Source organism: Synchiropus splendidus, chromosome 17 (genome assembly GCF_027744825.2).
Source record: "Synchiropus splendidus isolate RoL2022-P1 chromosome 17, RoL_Sspl_1.0, whole genome shotgun sequence".
In the NCBI taxonomy this organism is placed as follows: Eukaryota; Metazoa; Chordata; class Actinopteri; order Syngnathiformes; family Callionymidae; genus Synchiropus; species Synchiropus splendidus.
In genome coordinates this window covers 5,875,059-5,898,993 of record NC_071350.1, presented here as the reverse complement: position 1 = coordinate 5,898,993, position 23,935 = coordinate 5,875,059, and the positions used below count along the sequence as shown (strand labels likewise).

Here is a 23,935-nt window from a genome sequence, read left to right as displayed (position 1 = left end):
CGAATTACATCCTCAATCTATACACTTCAGCACATGGGAACATTTAAATAAAATTTGGAATTGAATCTTAGCTTGCTGCAATACTTGGGTAAGGTCACTAGATGGCATCACTTCTACGCAGACCAAGTGCTACTCGCATAGCGTTAGCAAACAGACTTTAAATTATGTTACTTCTAACCTCACTTCAGTCCACCGAGGTTTAAACACACTTGTGGCCGACCCAAATAATGATTAATTCCTCCAATAGTGACCCAGTCCATTCACATGTTTTTAATCACTGTGAATGACATATGACATTTCCTGAGCACAGAAACAAAAGTTTTATGTTCAGGTTTGAACAGTTGTACTTAAGACTAGTAATTCCTATGTAAAATCTGTCTTTTGTTTGACTCATATTCAAAATAGACAGACGTTGATGATGATACCAGCACTCTGGACATCTTAACATTTACAACAGATGATGAAATACCAATGGTGTTTATGCTGAAACATGACCACACAGGAAACCAAGACAACAACAATATATTAACAAACCCAGGTTTTGACTTTCATGTAACGGTCGAGGGAAATATTAGATCAACTTGAAAACAAATGAGTCCGTGACACAACACTACACAACAATATTATGCAAATGAAAAGACAACACAACTCTTAAGAATTTAATATGCCATACATAAAGAAGGATTCTCAAACCTGTAGATTATGTTTATGGTCCTGTAGATTATGTTTATGGTTATTGTTGTACCACAGGGTTTTGTAAGTATTACTCTTATCAACAGGAAGTCCAGGATGTTGCAGGGAGAATTATGCATTACATTGTCAGGGCAAAAAGTGCCAAGAAATGGATTACGTAAGTAAATTAGGACAACAAGGAAAATGTAATATTTTTAGTATTTTCTTCTAGCTGCACTGGAGTCCAAATCTAGTCACACATGAGTCCAGGCAAAACAAACATCAAACCTTGGACAAACAGACAATGGAAATGTGGAATGTGTCCATTCCTCAGATGTGCTCTCCAGGATCAGCAGATGGGTGCCGGTGGCATCAAAGCCCATCTGGGACGGTTGTGATTTCCTGCAGCTGAGAATGTGCCACCTGCAGTGTGCTACACACAGTCAAGCCGCTACTGCTAATTGCTGACAATTACAGGGTCAAGAATAAGTCACTACACTGAGGAAACGGTCGATCGGCCAAATTCATGTTGAACACTGTGTTCTAGGAAGAAGACTGAAATGATGATATCACACAGAGTAATGCAACTGAAATAGACTGAGTGACGATGGAGTTCGAGTTGATGCAGTTATACGCATCAAAAAGTAGGATATTCTGAGTTGAATTTGTTCCAACTACCATAGTAAAGGAACTGATCCTGGAAAGCAACTGTCGATGAAGGAGAAAGAAGAGCCCACAGGAGAGGGCAAGGTACGACCCAAGGGTTTAGCTTATGCTTAGGTAATTGTGGAGGGAAAATTGCATTATATATAGTAGTGCGAGTTCCAAATGCCATAAACAAAATCAAAAAGGTAGGCTATGTTAGTGAGGCCTGTGACAAACAACAAAAATGTAAAAAGCTAATTTTCTACTGACCAAAACCAACATGATTTTATCTATGCTTTATTTATTTAAGAAACCTCTGCTTAACTGATCAAATATGGTGCTTAAATTTAACACTGGTAATTCAGTGGCATTTTCCACAAATGTCATGTCTTCAATTGCTCAATAAGACACTGGGAACCATAACTAATGCATTTAATGTGATCATTGAGAGAATTGTTTTACAATAGCAAAGCAAATTTACATGAGTCCAATCAATCAGCCTCTCTCAAAATACAAATGCAAACATTCAGGTGTGATTTATGATGCCATTAGTTCATGGTCGGAGCCATCACACGACTGTTGTCTGAGAGTGTGCAGTTTAAGGTGGAGCATCTGAGTGGATTTCCATATGTGCGCTCTTACCCCAGGCAGCAGGCCCTCTGGTGGAGTAGGGGACACCATATCCCCCTCAGGCCCTTGAGGCACACACAGCTGGGGTGACATCGTGGGGGATTCATCTATGTAGGGCAGTGTCTCAGAGCCGTCCTGAGACTTGCCTTCCTCTGCTCCGTCTCCCTCGTAGCCATCAGTGTTGTAATTGAAATCTGAAGCAAAAAAAACAGGTATCATTAATGTACAGAACATTTAATAATGAAGTGATTGTGAAGTGAATTTCTTTCAGAAAAACTTTTACAGCAGAGTGCCAAGCGGTTTGCAAATACATCCACATGCACAATCACAAAAATGATCCAAGTCGCAAAAATAAAAGCAGGTGTCAGACCCCACTGGGCACAAAGACATGTACATTCAAGCTAATGCTAATGGTTGAAGCTGAAAGTAGCTGACTACCTCATGATCATCTGTCTCCATGGACTTTTTATTGTGTGATAGAATCCCCCCAACGTACGGTACGCCTCTCTCGCTTTAATATTGGCAAGCAGCGGAAGGAATCAGTGTTGCAATGAATGGGTCAGCTTCAACTTTGGACAACTTTTTCTTGTTTGTAACGCAATTATCCATAACCTTTTCAGGATTACCCTTTTCATACAAAGAGAATCACTGCACATTATTTAGTACTTTTGAAAGATGGAAAACGTACAAATAATACTGCAAGCAGTTGATATGCAATCCTGAAAAAAGACTTTCAGATGATCTATGAAGTGTGTAGAAGGCCTCTTCAAAAGAAAGATCAAAATCTTTAGTCCTGAAAAAGGAACACTGATATTGAATGAATATCTATTTCATTCCCACATCAAACATGCTTACAACAACAACTCTCAACTGGATCTGAAGGATCAAAAAGGTGAAGAAAATAGAAGAGCAGTTCTCATAAGTTCTGCTGGTTTTGGTATTTTCTTTTCCCAGACAAGGTTAGGTGTCTCTTATAGCTGTCCATTTTGACTTCCAGAGTCCTGTGAGTAAACATAAGGGTAGAGATTGACGGATACAGTAATCGCACTGATGCTGATCACGTCAATGTGAATGAATCATTGATCATTCATCTTTCTGATTGTGTTGTTCCACTTTCATGACCAGTTTTCTAACTGCCCATTTTTCTAACTTCAGAAGGCTTCTGAACGTGTAACTCTCAGTCCATTCATAGTCCTCATTGTTTGCCTCCTTTGGTGATGCGGTAGTGGGCATGAAATGCCTCCTCTGGGGTTTGGTAGATTACCACAATAACCTCTTACGCACAGCTTCCCAGGGAAGAGAATGCGTGCCTCAGACTTCAATTCCAGGAACTCCTTTCTCATTGCCACTTGCCTCTTTTTGGGTAAGCGTTATCTTGATATATCATTTACAGTAATGTTTCTGGACGGCCACACCACCTCGAGAACTGTGAATTTCATCACTTCCTGTTGGATTTCGGAAGCATGGCATGTGGTCCGGCACCTTTGATCACAAAATCCTCACTGTATTCCACATTGCTCTCTTTCAACAACCTGAGATTGTCAGCTTCCATGTCTTCTGGCACTGAGTATGCCATCATGTTCTTGGCTCTTACTTTAAGCAATTCTCTCCATATAATGGTCTATTGAGATCTTTGAGGCTGTGTTTTTATCAACAAGCTCACTGAATACTGTGTTCTCCCTCTTTTGACCCTCTGTTTGACGTTGCAGTGAAAATCGCTGCATGAAATCTCCACTTTTTGGAGCATTTAATTTGGCCATTTAATCCAATGCTAGACGCATAATATAAACAAATTAATAGTACAATAAATATACAATACAATAATAATGCAAGTATAATTTAATAGATCAAAACACATACACTAACACTACTAAAGAAATTAATTGCTAGATTCTAGGGAATTAAAAAATGCACAAAATTGTTGATTAAAATGAGAATTTTGTTAGTTCACTTTTCTGACGGACTACAGGGTGCAGATCTCCACAGCAGGGAGACTCACTCAGACGACCAGACGTGTTTGACTGCCACAATAGCCTGACCAACTGCAACAGAGTAGGTCACTTACACCATAAAGAAGCAGGGTCCAATATAATTTTGATTGGCCCCTGCAGTTTCAGACAAAAACAAAACAGTAACCGCAGCCGGTTCCTGTCAGAACATTTCTAATCATTTAACCACTACCTTAAGTTGCGAGAGGTTTGAGAAAACAGGAGCACAGATGCAACAGTTACAGTAGTTTTCTTCATTCATGACAGCTCTGCAGCATGACAGTCAAAACTGTTGGGACACATCACTGTTAATGAAAACAAACTGGCGATAAAATCAGCTGTTTTTGAGCATGATAAAAACAAAAACATGCATTTTGAAGCACATGGACACAGAGTGGTGCAAACTAAATGACACAGAAACAGAAATTTGGAAATCCCTCTCTGTCAGACGGTGTCAACGGTGGCGCTTGGCATCCTATTACAGTCTGTTTGTGAGAAATCTTGCCATGTTTTTAGATTTAAACTAGAGAATCAGTTTCATGCAGTAGTCCACCATTTTTTAACAAGTCATTCATGTGTTAATTAGTTCCCATTTGGACGACTGCAACTACGACATACTGTAGCCTCAGTCAGGCTTCACTTCATCGGCTCCAGCTGGTCCAAAGCACAGCTGCTCGACTGCTGACTGGCACAAAGCAGCATGTTCCCATCATCCATAGCCTGGCTTCCTGTTCACAATCCAGTTCAAGACGTTATTGTTTTTAAATGTGTTGACGAAATATCATTGTCATACTTGACTAAGCTGCTCAATATGCACCCAGACCCACAAGGTCCTCTTCGGAGCTGTTCCTAAGATGCCCGAGAACAAGGCTGAAGATGCGAGGGGCCCGGGCCTTCTCCCTAAAGTTGAGGCCATATTTTTTTGCACGGGCTTTTAATGTCACGTTCAATCTTGTAGAATGACAGGAAACTGCTAATGATGTGTGATTGTCTTTAGGGTGACACTGGCCTCAGTGAAAACCATAGTTAGAGTTCTCAGCAACCACCCACTCACCACTTGCTCATCTGCTCAGATCACTCTCACGACAAACCTTCCCTGTCGGATGCAACTACATCTACCTGTCACTTTGAATAAAGGCCCTTGTGTGCAAGGCCGAAGAACGTGACAAATGCTCAGGCAGATGCAAATGTTCAATACTGAACAACAAAACCTTCTGACAAGGTTATTCCTTGGGGTCCAGTGCTATTTATACGAGCCAAAACGGATTCATCGACTAGCAACACATCAGAGCAGTATTGGTGCAGAATCTGAACCAGCAAGGAAGAACGCCCTTTTCACTTTCATTTTGTTTTGGCTTTATCTCTTCTAGCGAGAGTCTCTTCTAGAGTCTGAAAACAGAATCTATACAGTCAGTACAGCGAGGATGAAAACACAAGTTAGTGTGTAAAGCTACACTCAGTTCTGTTTTTTCAGTTATGTAAGGCAAAAACAGAATATGTGCACATCCTTTGATTAAATTTAAATTTAATTGTTTTGTTTTGCTTTGTTTTTTTTGTTTTTTTTTTACCAGCACTAGCGACTGTGTGTAAGACAGTAAAGGTGTAGCTACAAAATAACCATGGCATAAGAGCAGTAGTGTCCTGTGTAAGGGGCTTTCTCCCGTATAAAGATCCTTGCACCTGTGTATTTAGAATGCTAAACTGACAGTAGCAGTGATGTTTGGTGAGGCTACAGAGCACAACAAAAGAAAACGCTGCACAGCAAACAAGTCCACTGGGCTTCTCAACATGACAGCAGAATCCATCAAGCCAACATTAACGCTGCAGCAAACAAGGACCAAGAAGGAAACAACACATCTGAAAGAAATGACTCATAATACGCCTCAGAGGAAAAGCAATAAAAGCTTTTCATGTGTGGCGTGTTGTTTAGACACTTTGCCCAGATTCAGGCCATCTGAATGCTGACATAAACAGTACTTGACAGGTACTATATCAATTCTGCTCAGCCTATGACTGTATTTTTCAGTTCACCGGATTATTGCTGTGTAAGCTACATTTCAAATCATTGTGATCAATGAGTCACTATGAAGGAGAAGATTACGGCAGAAACCAGTATATAAAAAGGAACAGCTCACGCAGAAAGGTTTGGGGACAAAGTTAGGGAGGCCAGAATCAGATGACTTAGAGTAACTCAGAATGCTCGACCTCTGCGTGTAATGGCTACTCAGCAAAGGAACTATTAGTCACATCATAGATAAATATAGTTGGGCAGTGAGCGCCCCCAAGAGAGCCACTAAATGAAATCTGCTTTACACCAGTGAGCCGCGAAGGACTCTGTTATAACACACCTCCCAACTGTTTTTACTTTGTTGACAACAGTGCATTCTTCAATTGACAATACAATAAAAAGAGGTCTGAAAATGTTAATGATACACACCTTAAATATTCACAACCATAAATCTTTGTGAGTGGTGAGAGCTGACTGCTCCCGACTTGAACACTGAAATGGTACTAGACAATCAAGAAACCACATTTAAGACACTCATTGAATTGATGACAATACAATTTTTGAATGAAAGTTTTTCATTCTGAGGAGTAAAACTCATACTCATCTATAGTTATTATTGTTGTAAAATGTCACTAACAAGTAATCATATTTGCATGTGTGTAGGTGTATCTGTATCTAGATCCACAAATGTGTACATTGATTTACAAAAGCGCAACTACAGTGACAAATGATATACAAATGTGTAATCTTAAACCACAGACAAATCAAGAATCACAAGCAAGTTGTGAAACACCCAAGTTCCAATGACACGAAAAACTCTTTTGCAACAGCTCTTCCAGCGACACAATTCATGTGTGGTGGCAGGATTTGTCTGTAATTTTAAAATTAGCTGCAATGTCATAACTCAGACAGCAGGTGGCGGATTCAGGCTCTTTCAGCCTCCAACTATGAGACAGACTTGAACATTTCGAACGATTTTGGAAGCTGAAGTATGATTATAGGTCTCACACAGGAGATATAATTCCATTGAATGGACTACACAGACACATCTTCTTCGTAAAGAAGTTGTGAACTCGCATCCGGTTCCAGTCCCAGTCATTTACTTGCTCTATTCTCAGCCAACAGATTTTCTCAAGAAGAGAGTGAAATGCCAGCAGAGACGGACGACACAGATTTCAAGCTACACGTGTGATCATTGCAGAAATACAAAGGTTAAAACCGCAGTTGAGCCAGAGCCATGTTTATTAACAGATACCCACCCACAAGTGCTAGTATGCTACAGCCTGCTTTCTGCTGTGCTATGGTCCACTGTTGTTGCTGTAAGTGTGAACTTTCAGGGGGCGAGACACGACAGGCTGAGCAGCCCAGTTTCAACGTTACAGAAAACACTAAATCCCAACAGTAGGGGCCACATGCTAACTCTGTTTCCATGAGGACAGGGCCTGAGACAGTGGCAGTTCTGAGTCATGCAGTAAAACTGTGGCCTCTGCTCTTTCTTCCCGTGGCCAACGTTTTCACAAGGTTGACTCCTTTATATAGAACCACTTACTTTAAAGGTCAATACGGTAGGCGACTCGAGCTCATTATCAGCACTGCAAGGCCATAGAACAGCAGTGAGAGCTTTCTTTGATCATTAATTTACAAACATACTGAGGACACATCCAGAACTGCTGCTTAAAATGATTGGCACTTTTAAAGTCCCAAATCTCCATGAGCCACTTGCAGGCAGGCAGTGAGAGATAAGGATATGTCAGCGCACTGGACAGAGCCACATGAGTGAAATATCATCAATTCCTCGTCACTGAGATCCCTTTGCTCAACGGGGCGCTGTTGCTACGGCAGCCAGGCACTATACATTAATTACGTAAATCCCCAAGGATTGAGCGATTTGATACAAACCAATGCTTCTATTTATTGGGACAACTGCTGTGGTACACACATGCTTACACGTGGGTGCAGGCACATTTACATGCACTCTAATTCAAGTGGTAGCACAGTGTGTCAGTGCAAAGAAGACGTGAGACGTTATCTGCCAACATAAAAAGAATCGCTCAACTATGAGGGCGTTATTAGGAATACATGTGCTGGGTCATGGGCATTTGCACATGAAGGGAAATAGCATGACATTTGCATCTCTCTGTTAATATCCTTGCCGCTTTTGTCCTAGCCATTAGCAGGTAATGTCTTTGTACTTTTCTAAAATACAATAGAATGACATTGACATGTTTGTTAGCGTTAAATACCTTCCCTACAGTTGATAACCCCAGGAAGACCTTTAATGCACACAAAGAATGACTTGCAGGTCCATGGAAACATTGCTATTCTGGCCTCTGAGCCCTTTAGCAGTCCTCACTTGCCCCAGAGTGTCAACGTAACTGACTATGTACAGTCTGATTCGGGCATGTATCAGTCAGTTACCTGTTTCCTCTTCCTGGAAAGTAGTATGAATGTTTAATTCCACAACATCATCTCCATTGGATCTCATGGTGATGTGTTCTCACTGGAGACGTAAAGCAGCTCAGACATGGGTCGGCGGGTCACCAGGTGAAAGTTATGTGGTCTGGGGATTCTGTATAATAATTCGCTAAAGCCATACTCTGCAATTTATGCCTGTTCAATTCTGTGATGATGACAATGCACATATATACTTTCAGAAATTTCTTTCTCACTGCTACAGAGGGAAACTGTGGTAGGAACAGGATTCCTGGACTAACTTTTCTAAGCTGCCATGCATCCCAGAGAACCGTCATTTTCCTTTACTCTTCCTGAGAGCCAGTGGCATGCTTGCACATCCTGCATTTTATCAATTTCTTTTATTATGGTTGTGTCCTTTCAAGGAATTTGAACAGCCTCACTTATTGTGGTAATTTCTCCTATCACTACCATCTACGTTTTGTTCTGCTTTTGTATTTAGTCCTAAACATCCATAATTCCTGGTTGATTAAAACTTTACACATTCCTTAACGTTTTTCAATATCATGGTCTCTTATAAGTTATCCCTGATGGTTTCTGCCTGCGAACTTACTGAGTCTGAGTCCAACAGGGCAGCCAGTGCTTTTCAGGTCTACTGTGGTATAATTTTGATTCTCAGATCGGAAATTTCTTTTCTTCTCAGTGGGTCTTATTTAGGAGCTCTTTTTAAAACCAGCTAGACTGGTGCCAACAGCTCAGTCCAACTATGGAAGAGAAATTCCAATGTCACTCAACGGGGCCACACTATTATTCTTCTGTCAGAGCCCAACACATTAAGACTGTTGATCTTTATATGTGCGTCTCGGTGTCTCCAGTCCATATCGATCTGAATGACAAAAATCGGGCAGCATACCTCAGTCACAGTCATGTTTAACTTAATTTTAAATCCAATTTAACTGGAATACTTCCAGTAGATTGTGCCATTATGGTGCACAAACCCAGTATCAGTTCAGTGTCGATACAGCAAGTGTGAGACACACCCGCTCTGGGATACCTAGGTTTCGCAGTTTGTTACCCCATTTCTGAATAGTTTGAATTTACAGCTAACATTGAGTGATTTTTACCCTTTTAACATCTGCACCTGAGCCTGGTCATTCACATTGACTCTCTAAACTCACTATGGCCTCATCTCTCTCTGTTGCTCTCCACCTATCACTTCTCCTCATCTCTCTCTTCTGCTTGAGTAACCTGAATGTCTAATAAGGCCTCTGCCTTCAGGGAGGATGTAAACACAGCAGCAGCGCCATTGGATGGCTGGCTTGTGTTACCATGTGCTGATTGGCTGAAGGAAGCAGGATACGGTTGTCGTTGTCAGACTGGGTTGGTGGTTACCAATGTAACCCCCTGAATATGACTGCCATCCCTAGTAACACAACACCCACATACCCTGGGGACATTGTCGGGGGCCCCCACAGAATCACAAAACACAAACACACTCAGACATGACCCACGCCCTAACATCAACCACACACAAAAAAAAACATTTCATAGTTAGTGCCATGTGGCCATGTTCAGGATTAGTACCTGCAATGATTGGATGACTTATATTATAGAAAATATCTACAGGCGGGATGACAAATAGCCAGTACTGCAATCACCATGTGTGCAATGCGTGAAGCAGTGAGGTCGGACAAATTAATGAACATAAATGAACACTCATTATCAGTTCAGGACATTTCCCTCTACTGCAGAAATTCTTTGTCCATTGTTGAGACTCTTTGTGGTGGCCAGACTCGTCTGTACGCCCATTCTTGTCTGTTTCAAATGCTTAATCGTTCACTCTCATTCAGCGTGTTTCTTTACATTGTAGATTCTATGTGAAGGCATCAAAATGATGGACACATATCGAAATATGTAGTGAACAAAGAAGTGTGGAAAAATGGTTTATATTTTTGATTCTTCAAAACAGTCACCCTTTGCTTTGTTTGTTGCACTTTGCTCTCTCGTCATTCACACGATGACCTCCATGATGTAGTGACCTGATAAAGTTTGCAGCGCTGCCAACAAATCAAATGGCAGCAGCAGTGAGTCATCTAAAATATGAAACATATTTAGAGTTATTCAACATTTTTTTCTTTGCTACATAATTCCACATATTCGGCCTCAGATATCTGATGTCTTGAGTGTCTATAATGAAGAAAGTAGTATGAGCAATGAAAAAACACTGAATTAGAAGGCACATACAAACTTTTGGCCTGTGCTGTATTTGAATAAAATGTTGAAGTTGCTCTGCATGACGTGCAACGCACACATCATGAAGATGCCTTGTCTCTAAGTTATTGCCTTTAATTGTACTGTAATTTGGCACTGTAACATTCCACTTCACTCGATTTGAAAGTGTGAAATTAATTTCTGAAGTTAAGATTATATCAGATATTCATTTCACATATTACCGTCGTCCACTCAGATTAAGTCGTTGTTTTAACAGACTGAGACACGCCATGTAGGTTTATTTGTTTGTTTGGTTTGGTTTTTTTTCAGCTAAAACATCCTTTATTTCTTCATTTATTTTAACTTTCTTTGACAATTACATTATATAAATGTAGTATAGTAACAATTTACTAAACGATGGTTTCAGTGCGCCACAGGGGTCCAATATCTAGCCACGAAATAAGCCCAATAAGGCCCTTATATGCAGCACAATACCCAAGCACACTGAACATCGAGGAGATTTTGGAGTAGTTTGTGTTTATATTTTCCTTTCATCTATCTATCTATCAGCGGCTTGGTAGCAGCAGTAGAGAATGTGACTTGATTATATAAGCTGATATCTCTTACCAGGCCCAACATGAAGAGAAAAAGTATGACACTGAAGAGGCAGTAGAGAAGAGTCTATTACATAATGTGAGGTCGGAGAGCTCAGATTTGAATGTCTATTTTTAAAGCTACCAAGGGAAGAAATGCACATCTTGAACAGGTTAATGGAAGATGAGGCTCAGTGAAAAGGCAGCACGTCAAATCAGACGTAAAACCGACAATTTGATGCCCAACTATCTCTTTAACTTTTGAAAAGCTGAATCAGGGTTGGATAGACTATCAACAGTGTTCACACAAAGCTATGAGATTTTAACACATTTGAGAAAATGCTTCAGCTACATTGAAGAATATTTAACATTGAACATTTCAATGACCTACCATATTTTCCATGTTTAAATGACCTTGAGGCATGAAAAAGGGGCTCAGATCCCTTTCATGGCCGTTTGACTGCAAATGACTGGCCCAATCCCATTTCTCACCCTTAACACTAGCATTTGGTTCTGAGTACCTTCCACTATGATGTGTCTCGAGATGTAATGTGAGAAACCTCCTGGAGACCATTTTTGGACCTCCTGAGCTCTTGCATCGCCACTGATATGACATTGTTTGGTGATCCAACAGGGAAGAAGTGGGCCCTGCCAAAGCCGACTTTTCAGTGATGCATGTTATCGGTATGTTGATGTTCACGTTAGCCTGAATGCTGGCTGACTGTTGTTTGTTAAGAAGAAATAACAACATACTCATTAACGTATACATTTTGTGGGACATATTTGACCCTTTCGGGCACGAACATGTGATACAAGGAGAAAGTAAAGTAGTCCTCGTTCCGAAAATGTCCCTATTGTCCAATCCCCCATTGTTTTTAAGTAATGTTGTTAAATTCACACTTGTATTCGGGGAATCTATACGCACTTGACCTTCCCACTTTGTTTCAAGTCAGCCTCCTCGGTTAGAAGGGGTCATTTCAAGTGATGAACGGCGAGTGCCCTCAGTCTTAGGAGTACTAGTGTTAAGGCCTGCGGCCTGATCCAATGCTCACCTTAACACTTGTTTTTGGCCCTAACACTCGTAAATATCACTATACGTGTAGTGTGTCTCAATACAATACGAAGAGCGAGAGCTCGGGCTGGTCAGTTGTTGGAATTATCTATTAGGATTATGATTATGTCCTCCTATGATCATGAAAACGTGATAATGGTTGTGAAGCGATTATTTTGCTGAACGCCCGTCTACCCAGTTTCTCTCATTCTGTCCCAGTGCACCCAAACACTGCACCACGCATCGGAGGCCCGGTTGGAAGCTACTCTGTAAGGACAGTGAGCCTGTGATAGCTGCTTGTTGGAGATGTTATGATAAACAAAGATTTATGAACCCATTTAGAAGTGGATAAATGCATAAGAACAATCGCTCACGCTCAACCTGAGCGCTCCTTGTCATTCATCACGCTGCAGAGACGGCGGAAGAGCAGTCAAATATAGAAGTTGTACAATCAAAGGAGTGGCTTCTTCTCTCATGAAAAATGGCTAAAAAAGCTTGGAATGCGATATCACAGCTTACAACATCAGAACCATGGAATAATGTTTGCGTCCAGGCAAGTGCACAGCTCGGAATATTGTCTCCTATCTCCACTGTTCACTGAAGCCTGACCATACAGATTGGTGTTTCTAGAGAGAAACATTGAACCTGCATGATGAAAGTTAAATATAACTGTTAAATTATTATTTATATTTTACGCATTGTTTTACTGTAGTTCATTGTTCAATAAAGTTTGAAAGTTCAATGACAACAAAATCTTAAATTGCAGTCGCCAATCATTACTAGAAATGATCCCTTCAAACCGAGGGGTTTCCAGAGGGAACTCTTGAGGGAAGACTTGAGGGAAGATAAAGTGCAAGTAGATTCCCCGGACACCAAAGTGTGATTTGAATAACATTACTGAAAAACAATGGGGGGGCCACTAGATGTTTTTTAGGTTTTACACCTCTGGGACATGAGACGCTCGGGTTTTAATACACTTGCCACATATGGTGGCAGTAGTGTGTTATTGAATTGACTTGACAGCTGCAAATCGGTGATAGTTACCAACTATGAAGAAGTTCTTGAAAAGAAGAAATGATCAAGAAAGTGATGGCGCTCCATCAGTAAAAAGTGTTTTTAAAATGAATTGGAACATTTTATGGTGACACTTTCAGTTACACGTTACCTATCTTCTTCAGAGTTTATTTCTGAAAAAGAAAATATTTATGATATTTAGATGTTATTTTATTATATTTATTTTATTCTGAATTTTATTCATGACGCACAGTTTGCATCAAGGGCATTTTTTTCTTCTTTTTTTCTTTGGTAAATTTGATGAACATGACTTGCATCTGCTTCTGCTGCTTGTTGGACTTTTCGATGACAAATATCTTTGCGCTGATCACCTGGTTTCATGTCACTAGGTTTTGGTTTGTTTATATGTATGGTTACTGAATATAAATGGATTTTTCTCCGTTGGTTCATCAATTGAAGTGAGATTATCAGCGCTGATGCAAGAGGCTGCAAAAATGCTGGAGCTGGCATTTCCAATACGTCTCCAACACTCCATATACAGTAAATGAAACACACCACGGCGGCCAATAATGCTTACGTTGTCTTTACGTAGGATATAAGTAAGCGTAAAGTGCTGTCCCAATTCTTAGGGACATCAATTATTTCTCAATTCGTCCTGCATAGTGGAGGGCACTCAAAACCAAGTGTTGGGTTGAGGGTGAGAAATGGGATTGGGCCCTATTCTAGCACATCGAAAATGTTACACTCTCCGAGCAAGTATCTTCTACACCTTCAGCTTGTGAACGAGTGGGCTGAAGAAATGCCATCAATTGAATTCACAAAACACATAACCAGACACACCATTTTTTCTGCAACATGTGAACAATCCTAGGCCTCCACAGCAAAAAAAAACCTGCCATACCTTCAGAATTCTGACCTCTTTTTTTAAGATGTACAAATGTCAACTGTTTTGCATGACTCATTCGTGGACCATAACAACAATTCAAAGAATAAGAAATAAACTGTATTGTAGACTGGCACACTGGGGTCTCGACTTCCTATCCGGTTGTACTGGGGAACATGATCATGGAAGTTTTAGGTGTTTTAATGGAAGAATCCCCTTGCTCCCTTGTTTCTCCGTTGGATCACTTTTTTGTTAGGAACATTCCATTCCATCCGTCATAAATACTGAAGACATTTTTAAAAATTCTGGAGGAAACCAAAAGACACATTTAAAAGAAAGCATGAGAGAAGAAAGATATACACAAAAGAGCAGGTTAATCACAATAAATGATACAGGTCATACTCATTGACACACATTCCCACCATGAGTAGCCACGTCACCATGCAGAATGTTTTTTTGAGCATCCTAATAATAGTAGGAGACGTGTCAGGGGAATTGTTCCCAGTGAAAGGCTTTCCGATTACAAACACTGCTTACACACTGCGTTAGGTATGGACATAAAAGTGTCTTTTTTAAACATGTTGCATTTTAAATTCGGAGGACAGTGCCTGGATTGAGGACCGTTCTTTCAGCCTCTTGGCACATATCTTTCAGTGGAAAAACTGATGGGCCTCATGTGTCTGTGAAGCACGACAGTGAACATCTGGCTGCTCAGTGTGTTTGTCTTTGTTATGCTACGTTTAGGGATGGGTGATAACTTATCGTACATAATATAGCACCAAAAACAATCCCTGCGATGATAATTCTGCATCTCACGATAAATTAAATAAACACGCAGCTCACTCGCGGCATTGGACTTGCATACTTGAACACGACAAGACCATGACGGCGCGCCGCGTGTGTGACAGTTGTGGACATTGTGGTGGACTTTGGTTCATGATCACAGTTTAAAACTTATTTTAATACGCAAAACCTTTGATAATGACAGTGGTCGACTCCCTGGAGTCCATGGATTGGTGTTTGTTTTATTAGAGCGAGTGGTCCTACAGGTTTTCTGACACGATCGTCTGCCTTGGTTCACACCAGCACATGCAGGTCCCCCGCTGTGGTGGCCCCTCAGTGAACCACTACGGTGAAAAAAGTTGGATATTCGATGAACATACGCTCCAGTTTTGGCGGCAGCATTCTCTTTCATGTCCCCGATTAGGGTTCACTGATCAGAGACACAATCACACAGGCAGCACTAATGTTAAAACCCGGCATCAGTTAGGGACCATCAACAAATTCTGATTCGGTCAAAGCAATAAAAAAAACAACCATTTTAGGAGAAAGAATTGTGAAAAGGTTATTCATCACACTAGACAGGGAACCGACAGTTTGTATTATTATTTCAAGAATAGAATATGACAAAACTATCGGTTATTCACATTATTTCTTCAATAGCATCTAGGAAATGTGTCCAGACGGTCAATAGTTAGTCAAAGTAGACTGTCAAGAGACATGAGAGAGCTAGCTTTGTAAAACATTTTGCCTCAGCCTGGTGTTTCCAGGCACGGATTAAACAGCAAGCGAAAAGTAGCTGGTAGGATCGTTGTTGTTGTTACAAGATTATGTTTTTATGTGTTTTTTTTAGATATCTGTGGTCGCATGCTACACCAGATGAGGTCTGTCATATTACAGATATTACAGAGTGAATTAACTCACATTCCAAACTTTCGGTCATACTGAAGATTATTATATTCTACAGTCTGCCTTCATCGCCAACCGTTTTCAGGCAACAACCTTTGGAAATAGTGATATCCATTCAAGTAGAAAACTTCATTGAAATAACTCTTTGGCCAAAGTCACCAAAACGTTTGTCTAAATGACAGTCTTTTTATGGTTCATTTTCTATCCACACCATGTACCCATGCTCTAATCATAACAACTTTTTGAGGAGACATTGACAGCCAATCTGTGTGAACAGTATTAGCGATAGGCAGCATAAAACCTTGGGTTGGAACATCCCTATGTAACAGTATTAAAATGACATATGTTTCATTGCTGCATGTTCTTGGGTAACTAAGTTAAACAATGAATAATGGCACATAAACAGAACGTATGAGCTTGTAATTGATCATCATTCACAGGTTGATCCTTGTGCACAGGCTGACTAGAGCCGTGCACGAATGGTTCTCATCCCTATCCTCCCACCCGGATTAGAGAAATCAGTCTGACAGTAGTGTCTCTGGTTTTACACATACCCATCCACTAGGACACCCCAAATACTGCAGCTTACATAACGCACCATCATTTTTCTGCTGACTATGCATCCAAAAACATTAGGGCTACAACGACTAGTCGACAGAAATCGACTAATTAGGGTTCGGGACCAACATGGCAGCAAACACAAACACATTCATGGCAACACAGTGCTAAGTGTTTAAGACTACAATCAGAAGAAGAAGAAGATAGTCGTGACTAGTCGACTGTCAATTTGGCTGCAATTTACGACCATCTACATACAATTTTTCACTTCCTCACTCTCAAGGTGTAATATATTGACATTTGCAATATATGCTTCAGATGCTTATTATTTACTTATTCCAGGTTACTTGTGGTTAGGGATGTGATCGATCAGATCCAGAATCAGTATCAGGCTCAAGACCAATATTTTGACGGATTGAGAATTGCCGAGATGATGACCGATCCAAGAGCCTGTCCTTCATGTTTTCAGCTAAAATATCTTTACAGTCAGCTGCTCTGCAAGTCGCAGCATGTGAATGGACAGTGCATTGGATGTTTTCGATTTGTAAACGCAGTGTGTCCTTAAATTAGTCAGCATCTCGGATGTAAGAGTTCAGACGTCTGTTCTACGTCACTTGTCAGTCAGAAAGCGGATTCATTTATGCTCCAAGAGCGACTATATGATTTTTTGCTGATCAAATGAAGCAGCGTCTTGTATCCATTGACTTACTAAATATGTCTGTCTTCGATTTAATGGATATCAAATGCTGATGTGAAACCTTCAGAGTAGCAAATTTGTTATCAGGAAAACGTTTTTACTGTCAGGATTTCATGTTTTATATTATTTTACTGTCAGGATTCTGTCAAAAAGTCGCAAGACAAATGCTTCAATAAAATAAAGGTAAAAATTAAAAAATAACATGAACTATGAGATTTAAAATAGCATACTTCTTTCATAGAAGAAAGCACAAAATGGACAAAGAACGGAGTACTGCAATAAAGCAATTTAGAGATGGACTCATTCTGTGGAATTGCTTCTGTGGAAAACCTTCATGGTGAATGATAAATAACTGGACCAAAACATTCTCATCAAGTTAAAGATATTGTTTTATCGCAACTAAGTTGTCAAGCAAAACAATAATCAAACACCGTAAGCATAACACCTGTCAGGTCGAAACACTCTGAGGTGAACACGTATTGAATACATTGTTTAGGACATAACAATTGACTATTGACTGACTAAGAAGTAATTGTTTTCGTTTCATTTTATCACTCCGATGCAGACCTTTTTTTTTTTTTATGAAGAACTTAATATGTGTGGCAACGATTTCACTCAGGCCATTGTTTTTCATTATTTTCTGTTGCATAATCATTGAAATACATTGTTTTCTCACCTCTCACCTCTGCAGAGGAGGTTATGTTTTCAGTGGTGTTGGTTTGTTCGTTTGTCTTCAAAACGACATGAAAAATTATGGACAGATTTGAATTAAATTCAGCAAAGATGAGAATGGAAGAAGATTACATATCCCTGGATTAGATATCCGTCATTTGTCCCACAGTGGGGAAATTCAGAACAAATCATCCATCACTGTCTGGATCCAGGATTTTTTTTTTTGGAAACTTTAACATCAAAGGATTGAACCATTTTTGGAATCTGTGCCACATTTGCTTTCAGATCCAGGAAATTTTATGAAGGATACTTTGGCATTGGGAGATTGTGTTGGGGTGGACTGAAGCTGTATTATTTATTATTTACTATATTATTTGTTCATCTAAATTGGAGGTCATCTGTAGACAAGTCACAAGGGTACTGTACTTTAGAGTTGATACACACATAATGTTGAGGGTTATGTAGTTGAAACTGACACATGTCCCTTCAGTCTCGCCTCAAAAGATTTGTCTTTAACAATAATTTTGGCTTAAATCTAGGCTACATATTTACGTTATTTATGTCACGTCAAAACCTAAAAAGGGAGATGACCAATTAACATTTAAAAGGCATGTGAATCCTATAAAGACAACATGTGATGAGGGGTCAGGCAGCTCAGCATGAAGCCCACAACATTGAGTGGATTAAAAATTTAGCATCACACGGCTTGTGTCCTGGATAGAATGGAACAGCAAGTTCCGCTTCATCCTCATTGCGAGCTAGCTTCCCAGCTATTGCAACCAAAAATAATGCATAATGACAGCATGAAGGAGCAGGGAGGGCTGCCCAGGAAGGGAAGTACATAGGGACTCGTCTTATGGACACACTAATGCACGTTAATTGGAAGTCCAGAGGCATGTAAAAGTAGAGCATGAGTGCAAGTCATCTACTACTGCCACAAACAAGTAGAACAGGCAGACCGACAAGATGCCATTAAGTACAGCAAAGCACAACAATACATCAGCCATGGTGAGAATAGAAGGATGCAGAGACACATACTGCTGTAGAGGGTGTCGATCCAGGACAGTCGAGGTAATCCATGAGCACTGAGGGGCTCCATCCTGCTGTCCTCTCCCAGTCCCTCAAGCTCAATCACTGTCACAAAAATGTCCCTGCTTTTCAGTGGCTCCTACTTCAGGTGTCTTTTGTCCTCATAAAACAGCCTCCATTTCCACGGGGTTGAGAAGGAATCTCAGAACAACTCCAAATCTAACATGCAAACGAGTGAGAGAAAAGGACTGCGCGGGAGATTGAGTACTGTGTGCTTATGTCACACAGAGACCCAAAACAACAGGCTGGAGGAGACCACTGCCGATGGTTGCTAGGGGAAGGGGAAGCACTCTCTCCTGTCAGCTTGCTTGCTCACTTGCATCCCCTCCTCCTCTCTCTCCCCTGCTCCCTCGCCCCCTCCCCTTACTGATTCTGCGCAGACATCACAGCACTCTTTCCTGCTACTTTTACTTTCTCTCTACCTTGTAAAAAAAGAAGGAATGGAAATGTGGCACTTTATTTACAGGCCTTGAATCGGAACCCAAATAAGATTCATATTCCTTCTTGAATTTGTAAGAGATCTGCGGCACAGCTTCTTTGGGGTTTGGTATTGAAGACATTCATTTAATAACTTCTTTCAATAAAAATAAATACTTGTCAACCAACAGTGTCTTGAATTAAGAAAAAACACAATATAAATGTTAATTTATCTTTATTATGATGGTACTTTCACGCCATGAAATGGTCACATGACCCTAATTCTAACAAACATAAGTCAAGGACCAGGTCCTTGAAGTTGTTGATGCATTCCACTGATGAAGTCAATACATATCAAAATTCTAAAGTCAGTGATACAATAATACCACCAGTCAGAAATTATTCAAGCTGTCACTTTTGAATGAACATGAATTGCCCTCATATGCAACACACAGTAGCCCTGAAAATGTCTTAGAAGGTGCGCACTTCTCCATTTGATCGTCCGAAAACATTGTGTGCTAACTTAAAAGGATTGCTTTTCGATATGTAACAGATACAGTTGTGCACAAATTCAGCCGCTATTTGTCATAACCGCAGAGATTCAACTTCCCTTTCTCGTTATGACTACGCTAATGTACTTCATCAAATTAGAATTGATTTGCAGCAGATGTAGCCACCAACAAAGAAAAAAATATTGTGAAATAGTGGATTTTTATCATCCAAAGTCCTCATTGACATTGACAGCTTTTCTCTCTTCATGTGTTACCGTAAGGTGGAATGGGGCAGACAGACATGCAACATGCAAACGGCATCATACAGTACATGCAGACCTGCGGAGAGACCCCCACCACCATTCTGTATCCCCCCAACACCCCTCCTCCCCTCTTCACCCTATCGTAACAGACATGATGGGGGTGCGCGAAACTTCAATTAGGACACAAAGGCTGACAGGAGCCCCCCTTTTTTTCAGAAAATAGATTCACTGTGCCCTGAGCCTCCTTCTTTGTCTCAGTACTACAGAGGTTTATGGATCCAGCTGGAGATTAAAAAAACACTAGTATCCATGCAGCTTGATAAAATACACATTTGTGAAATTAAAAGCTGTGAAAAGGACCCAAGCACAAAAACAGTGAACAGCCAGCAAAATGGTTCGTCATTAGAAGAAGACAAATACTGTTCTGAAATCCAGCTCCTTTGTCATAAATCTTTCCATCCATCTCAACAGATGCTTGAAATTCCTCCATCTTTTACTTATTACGCCCCACAGCAGCTAACGCATATTAACACAATGCTTACAAACATTGTGTGGCAAGCTGGTCCTCCCGCAGCTTCACAAATCTACATCTATAAAATATTAATAGGCAGTCAATCTGTGTAGTAAGACTCCATTACTAACCACTGACAGAAGGAGAAAAACACATATTTTGTTCAGCGAGAAAAGGAGCCTATCTGTCTGGAAGGAGGTGCTGGAGCAACACTCCCTCCTGCCGAGACAACAAGGATTCTCCGCCACAGTCCAGTCCTGTTAAAGGTCAGCGTTTGGGCAGCATGAACGTGTGTGTGGTGTTGACAGAAAGGCTGAGGAGAAAGATCGACAGACTGTCTGGGAGAAACAATTGTTTTTAAATGTATCTAGAGTGTAAACATTTTCTGGATTATAGCAACAACGGGAAATTACACTCAGTGGTGCTCCTATATGTAGAACAACAGAGCCAAGCACGCAGCTCAAATCAGTGCAGGTTTTAATCATGCATATGCGACTCTGACCATGTTCTGTGAACAAAGCGTATCCGCTGTACTGCAAAACACAACCCTCAGAGGCATCATTAGAAACTCACAGCATGAGTTTTCTGGGTCAACCTGCTTGTCTGCATCACCTTGTGCTGCAGACAACCAGGTTGTCTTGCCTATGACTAAATACCATTCATAACTTAGCTTTTTTTAGTTGGTGTAAACAAATCATTTTACTTAACTGTGATGGAAAACCAGACGAGTAGAAGAAAAAAACAAGTTCGATGAGCTATTTTCACAATTACCGATAGAGCAAGTAGAGGGCAATCGTTTGTCCAGCTAAAACATCCAGCACTATTTGAACAGACAAACAACAACAGATGATGGTGGTTAAACAAGAGACGAGCTCAGCATATCCTCGCAGACCAAATACGAACTTCTGAATGGTAAGTGAAAACCAATTTTCTTATTCGGAACTGCTGGCTATGAATGTCCGCTTTCAAAATTGTGTTTGAAAAAAAAAACACATAATACTGTCAGAGAGATGTGGCGAACATAAGCCATGCGGCCTACCAATGGCATCATGCATGAAGCAAATCCCACACTTGGACTGTAGAATGAGCTTATTACCCACCTCTGTTTACCACCACCCCTGTTGTCTCTACACAAATGTTTTGACCTCAATCTGAAGCCCTCAGGATTATGAGGGAGGGGCGGGGGCTGCATTGACTGCACTAATTTACCAGTCACCACCCAACACCCGGTTGAACCCCCTTCCCGCACCCATCCCTTCTATGCTGGTACTGGTCGAATGAATAAAAAGACAGCTCCAAATGTTTAAAAGCCTGATATGGCCTCAATTATTCCAACCTGCTCTACATATGCTCCACACCCTTTCGGCCTTGCGTGTGTGTGTGCGTGCGCCTGTATGTTGGTTAGCGAGTGAGCCTATGCAAAAGGCAGAAAGTAGAATTGCCAACAAAGACGCTTGACGAAGCAACAAAAATGTATCAGAAAAAAGAAAAAGAAAGAAGAAACAAATCGAGCCTGCTGGATCAGTCACATAACTCACATAACTCACGAGGAGAAATGTCACACCAAAATAATTTGCTCTCATTTGGATTAAAAGAGTAAACAATGGTCAAGCAAAGTAAAACAAGAAAGTACATCTAGTGTGAAAATTTAAAATACATCCAAAAACTAAGAGGATAAAAATGTATACCAAATATGAAAAAGCAGGCTACACAATAACAAGGATATTCACATAGTCTACTAAAACCACATTCCCTATACCTATGCAAATCCTCCCTAACTCTCTCTGTATGGTACATTCAGAGAAGTTGTCAAATATATATATATATATATATATATATAGTCATCAAACAGCACTACAACAAAGCTGAGGAGGCAATTCAGAAGCAAGAAATGTGAAAACTATGAAACACCACTATATTGTCCTAGTCACAAAATATGGTAGCAGTTCCATTATTCTAAGGGAAGATTTCGTTCCTACATTTTCTGCTGTCCTGACTCCACCTAATTGACAGAACAAAGATGATTGAAACCATCCCCTCTTGCTGTACCCTTTGTTGGGGGGCTGTGAGAATGAGCAATGACTATGCATTATTAAAAAGCCCAGAGTGCACCAGTGATGAATGCAGGCTCCGCTTGTTAAATGGAAATTCTTGAAATCATCTGGGATCATTTTTTAAGTGAAATATCCGACCCACTTGGCCCTGTTTTCTTTTTTCTGAACCAAAAAGAAAGGGGATGTAAATCTGCCCTCTGTCGAGTAGACAAAGATTCACTTCCTGTCACTTCACACAATGCTCTAAAAGGCTAATTCATTCACCAATTATGGCTCCATTCATCTCCTCTTTGTGTCCAAATAATAACATTGTCACTGACAATAATTCTTCTGCAAGGCCGAGCATAAGGTAATACAGGGGTGCACCGATCGCCTTTTTTTGGCCAATACAGATTGCCGATTGATAGCAATTTTTGCCCATTGTTTCTTTTTTCTTTCTCAACTAAATCACTCACAGAAGTCTCTTTTTTCAAACTCACCAATAACAATAGTACTGAACACTGTATAGAAAACATTTAAAGTAGATGAATAAACAATAAAAAAAGTGCTTAATATGAAATAAAAATATTTTATCTCCTTTTCAAAGAACAACGAAAGGATCAAACCAACAACGTAGACTTCACTTAAATACTGTAATGTTACCTTATACCACACCTCTGTCTCTGGGGTTCACGGTTGCTATTAGCTGCTATTGCTGTGCATATTGTTTTTGTTACTTTTTCTATGGAATATTTATCTTAGCTAAGCTTTTCCAAGGACACAACATGAATTTTCAAAGGAACAGTTAAGAAAAATTTGGGGCTTTGTGCTGAAACCCATGTGCTGCACATATTTGTTTCCTGGTCTGGCCTTAAACATTATCATCTATTGTATAGATGTTCGATAGCTGTTTATCTAGTCATCTGATGACCCTCTCACACCATAACTTGGCAGCTTTATCATGAAAACATTGAGATTTCTTGCGTCAGCATTTTATTTTTCTTCGCAAATTCAAGAAACCACCAAACATATCACTAAACATGTCAATTGTTGACAGAACAAAAAGATGAAGAGAAAATATATATATCTATATATATATATATATATGGTGGAACTATATAACTATATAGACTGTATAGACTTAAATGAAGAACTATTGCCATCTAGTGGTGTAACAGGAGTCTCACAATAACTATAACAATCCCACTACTCGAACTGAATGACCATTATTAAAAACAAAACAACCATATGATGAAAACAGTGAAGTAGGTCGACTGTGATCTCAGCAAATTTCACAATGAGCAGCTGATTTCACAATAGCTGAAATGCATCTATATATCCAAAAGTTGCTGAGGACCAGTTTAAAAAAGTCCACAGAAATCATTATACAGCTGAGACCTTTGTCACG

General features: G+C 40.2%; 1 protein-coding gene across 2 annotated transcripts in view; it reads right to left on the bottom strand.

The window, feature by feature from the left end:
- Positions 1-23,935, bottom strand: part of abr (ABR activator of RhoGEF and GTPase) — a 73,073-nt gene that overhangs the window by 35,388 nt on the left and 13,750 nt on the right. The window contains exons 1-2 of one of the 2 annotated variants that reach the window (XM_053846277.1): positions 18,762-19,088; positions 1,960-2,141 (exon numbers count right to left, since the gene is read on the bottom strand). In XM_053846277.1, the coding sequence (XP_053702252.1) occupies positions 1,960-2,141; positions 18,762-18,822 (243 nt within the window). In that variant the 5' untranslated portion in view covers positions 18,823-19,088. Of the gene's footprint in view, positions 1-1,959; positions 2,142-18,761; positions 19,089-23,935 lie in introns of those variants that run through there. The other variant, XM_053846276.1, reaches the window with a different exon arrangement.